Here is a 4,454-nt window from a genome sequence, read left to right on the forward strand (position 1 = left end):
CGGGCAAGGACGGGCTCACAGGAGCCAGGGAAGCATAATGCCACCACGTCGGGTTAACCTAGGAGCTGGGCCCTGGGGGGTCCCCATGAGGGAAGGGGTGTCCTGGCAGCCAAGGAGACCCCCGTGCCTGCGCTGTGCCAGCAGGACCCTTCCCCTGCTCCTGGATGGTTCTGGGGCCCCGCACAGGCAGGGACACCCAGCCAGGCAGGGGACACAGCGGGGACAGGAGCCGGGCTTGGGCAGCCAGGGAAGAGGAGGCCCCTCAGCTGCCTCCTGGGGTGTGGGGAGCTGGAGCCAGACCCCCCTGGGCACAGGGACAGCGCAGGAGCTGGTGAGACAAGCTGGGGCAGAGGAAATTCCCATCAGTTACCAGGAAAAACTCCCAAGAGCACAATAGCCCTTAAAACAGGGCTGGGGGCGGGGGTCGGAGCAGCTCCAGCTGCCTCCAGCATGGACCCTGCTTGGGCAGGGAGGTGGGTGAGAGGGACCAACGCTGCAGCTGAGCCCACCATGGTGGGGGCATGGCACCACACATCCCCCCCCATCACCGTCTGCTCCTTCACGTGCTCCAAATGTGCCCTGGGAGGGCTCGGGTGGTCCCTAGAGACCGAGGTGAGGCTGAGTGGCCTCTCCATCGCTGCACCAGCCATTCAGAGACGCGGCATTGGCCTTTTGCCGCTCCTCAGGGATTCCTGTCCCTGTCACCTTCCAGAGATGACCAAGAGGGGCTCACAAGGATCTTGGCAGCCCCTCAGCACCCTTGGGTGCCACCCCTAGGGGTCAAGGTGTCTCAGGAGAGCCCCAGCCTCGTTCTCCTCCATTTTGGGTACTTTTCCTCCTTGAGCCTGATTCTCCAGGTGCTTTTCACCTCCCCAGCCCTTGAGCAACCCCCGACTGCCCAGGGGTGGGGGTGGACTCTCTCCTTGACCTTGCACATCCCATCCCCGACCAGTCTCTGGCCACCTGACCCCCTCCCTGCACACCCAGGCGATTTCCAGTTACTCCTGTGGCGTGTGTCCCTCCCATGTGTTCGTGCCCCTGTGCTGGATCTCCACCGTGGGTTCCCAGTGTTTCCAGGCTGACTCCCAGCACATCCGTGTCTCTCCCCAGTCCCAGTGGGCAGCTCTGCACCGAGCCATGAGCCTGTGAGTGCACCAGGAATTACTGCCCAGCTCTGCGCCCCCATCCAGAGCTGAACCTGTTAGGGGATGTGAAGGGCAACACCAACAAACTCTTCTGTGGTGACACCGAGCTGGAGAGGTGGCAGAAACGTGCCCTCCTGGCGGAGGGGGCCAACAGCAGCCCGGGCTGTGGGGGAGAAGCGTTGGCAGACAGGGAGTGGGGGCTCTGGAGTCCAGGGAAGGGCCACAGCGATGCTGAAGGGGCTGGAGCGTCTGCTGCGTGAGAGGAGCTGGGACTGCTCAGCCCGGAGCAGAGGAAGCTCGGGGGGGGATTGAATCCAATTGTGGTTGAACGTGTCCGATGGGAGGGAAGGACAGAGCCGGGCTCTTCCCAGCGGTGCCCAGTGCCAAGACCAGAGGCAACAGGCACAAACCAAAACACGGGAGATTCCAATGAAACTTTTTTCCATTTTTTTTTTTTTTTGTCAAAACCCCCTGCTTTTTTTACGGTGAGGCTGATCAAAGAGGTTGCCTGGAATAGGCTGCCCAGGGAGGTGGTGCCCCCCCCCGCCCAACCATGACGTATCCACAGACACACCAGGGGGGAAAAGGCCTCTGGAGCTCCCACAGTCCCAGCCCAGGCAGGGTGGGATGGAGCCAGTTGTCCAAGTCTGTGTCCAGGCCTTCTTTGAATATCTTCAAGGAGGGAGAAACTACAACGATATCTCTGGGGAACCTGTTCCAGTGTGGTTTTTCTTGCTGGTACGGTCTTCCAGTTCCAGGTTTCTCACATCCAGATGGACTTTCCTCTTTCAAAGCCCAGGTGGACACGGCCTCGAGCAACCAGCTCCGGTTGCCCCTGCCCTGAGCAGGGGGTTGGAGCGGGGGCTTTCCCGAGGCCCTTCCACCCTCAGCCATCCTGGTGTCCTGTCACCACTCTTGAGCTCATCCCCAAAGTCCTCCCAACTTCCCTCAGCTCCTTCGCCCTTCGTCGCTGCCTCCCGCCAGCCCCCACCCGCCGGTTCTCCGAAACTGGCTCCCTTGAAGTCAGGGGTTGCGCCCTGCTGCCTGCGTTCCTGCCTGCCCTTGGGGACTGACCCCCGCTGCCTCCACCATCACATCCCCAAGCAGTTCTTCCCAAATGCCCTCCAGAGACCTGCACGGCCGGCTGTGTCCCTCCTGCCGGGTCTGTATCCAACCCCCCCTGCCCCGTGAGCCCTCCCACCCTCAGGGAGGGGGTGTAACTGCATGCAGAGCTCTGGTCCCCCCCGGCTCACGTCCCCAGATGCCCGTATTTGGGTGCAGCACCCCTTTGCCCGCTGTTCCCATCGCTCTGCACCCTTCACTTCCCACCACACCCAGGGCTGCCCCACCGCAGGGATTGGGAGCTCCTTCCCCCCCCCCAGAAACCACTGTACGTCCCCCCACACACCCAGGGACACACGGAGCCCCGTGCCCAGGCCCGGTGTGCTCGGTGCTGCCCACCCAGCTGCTCCCCCAGCTCTGCTCAGCCCGTGTCCCCCCCGTTCCCGGTGAGCCGCGGCCGCCTCCCCCCCGCCCCGCACTCGCTCACGCCTCGGGTTTTCACCACGTTTTATTACAAAATCGGTGCGGGCCCGTCCCAGGGCCGGTCCCGCGCCCGCTTGCCCCGGCGCCGAGGATGAGGCGGGAGCAGCAGGCGCAGCCTGGTGCCGGTGCCGGTGCGGCGCGGAGCGGCCCGCGGAGCGGAGGCAGAGGCGGTGGCCGGATCCCGGCGCAGCCCCGGGGGGGGGTGGTTCGGGGGGGCTCAGCGCCCCACGGCGTCGAGGATGATGCGGTTGCTGTCGGCGCGGGCGCGCTGGCTCTGGGCGCGGGCGAGCAGCAGGAGGTGCCGCAGGAGGTGGAAGGTGAGGTCGATGGAGAGCGGCGGCTCGTCCCGCCGCGCCCGCCACGGCTCCGGGGGCGGCCCCGCCAGCGGCGGCCACAGCGGGCGGCCCCGCTCCTCGGCCCCGGCCGCGGCCGCCGGGACGGAGCCGTCGGGGCGCACGGGGCGGGCGACGGCGAGCGGCGGGCGGGCGAGCAGCAGCAGGAGGGTGAGCAGCGCCCGCCGCATCCTCGGCTCCGTCCGCACCTGCGGGGCCGGGGGCTCAGCGCACCGGGGAGAGACCGGGGCACCGGGCCGGCTGCAGGGGCCGGGGGACCCGAGGGGATCGCGTACCCGGCAGCGCGGGGACCGGCCCGCCACGGTGCCCCCTCCCTGCCCGCCCGCACCGTCCCTTACGCGCTGCGCCCTCCCCGGTGCCCTGCCCGGCGCGCTGCCCCCGTCCCGTGCGCCGCCCCGTACCCGGTGCTGTGTCCCCTGTCCCCTGCCGGTGCGCTGCCGGTGGAGCGGAGCGCGGTCCGTCCCGTGGGAGCTGAGCGGGCGGCGCGGCCGGTGGTTATATAGGTCCGGGAGCTCGGGCTGACGTCAGCGGCGGGCACGCACCGACCGGCGGGGGGCGGGGGCGGGAGGGGCACCGGGACGGCGGCGGGGAGCGGGGTACCGGGCCGCGGGAGTGAGCGCCGGGACGGTGGGGCAGCCCCGCTCCTCCCGGTCTCGGGGACGGCCACCCCGGTCCCGTCCCGGCGCCCACCCGGAGGGGCCGGTGCCGGCAGGTGCCCTGGGCCGGGGGGTCTCCGCCCGTGCTGCCCCCCGGGCCCCCCCGACGCCCCCTGCTCCCCCCGCCCCGGCCCCGTCCACCGAGCGCCGCCCGCGCGCGGCCCGGTGCCCGCGGTGCCGCTGTCCGCGGTGCTGAAGGGCCGGGACCGGCCGGGGAGCGCTGCCGGGGCAACCGGGACACGGTGAGCCGCGCCGGGCCGGCGGACAGGGCTGACCCGCGGCCCCTCGGCCTGGCACCCTCCCGGTGCGCCGGGACCAGCGGCCGTGTCGAGCAGCGACGTCCCGGGCAGGCACCGGGCGCGGCGGGGGGGCCGTCTCTGGGTGTGGGAGGAAACCCCCGGCCACCGGCACCCACCGGCAGAGGACGGGCACGGGTGGGGGGACACAGGGCCTGGCTGTGGCCGGCCATGGCGGCCCCGTACCCCGGGCAGAGGTGGCGGTGGCGAGGTCACACCGTGGCACACGCGGCAGGCGGTCGCCGCAGACGGCAGCGAGGCACCACCAGCCAAATTCCGTGACTCATAGAGCCACGGCACCGGAGCCGGCAGCGCTGTGCTGCATGCAGGATGTTCCAGCCCGGGGCACCGGCCGCCGCTGCCAAGAGGTGAGGTAGCCGCTGGTGCACCACACTGCTGCCGGCAACCCCCCCCCGGCAGCCCTGCGGCCCTGCCCGTGCCCCCCGGCAGCGCTGTGGG

The 4,454-nt window shown here is 69.7% G+C and overlaps 1 protein-coding gene across 1 annotated transcript; it reads right to left on the reverse strand.

The window, feature by feature from the left end:
• Positions 1–2,907: 2,907 nt before the first annotated feature.
• UCN (urocortin) lies at positions 2,908–3,213 on the reverse strand. The gene has a single exon (XM_074154053.1). It carries the CDS (start codon positions 3,211–3,213, stop codon positions 2,908–2,910), a length of 306 nt encoding a protein of 101 aa, XP_074010154.1.
• Positions 3,214–4,454: the final 1,241 nt, after the last annotated feature.

Source organism: Numenius arquata, chromosome 9 (assembly GCF_964106895.1).
Source record: "Numenius arquata chromosome 9, bNumArq3.hap1.1, whole genome shotgun sequence".
Classification (NCBI taxonomy): Eukaryota; Metazoa; Chordata; class Aves; order Charadriiformes; family Scolopacidae; genus Numenius; species Numenius arquata.

What these genes read in the sequence shown, in the direction of transcription:
- UCN (XM_074154053.1), bottom strand. Translation starts at nt 3,213, where the DNA reads ATGCGGCGGGCGCTGCTCACCCTCCTGCTGCTGCTCGCCCGCCCGCCG.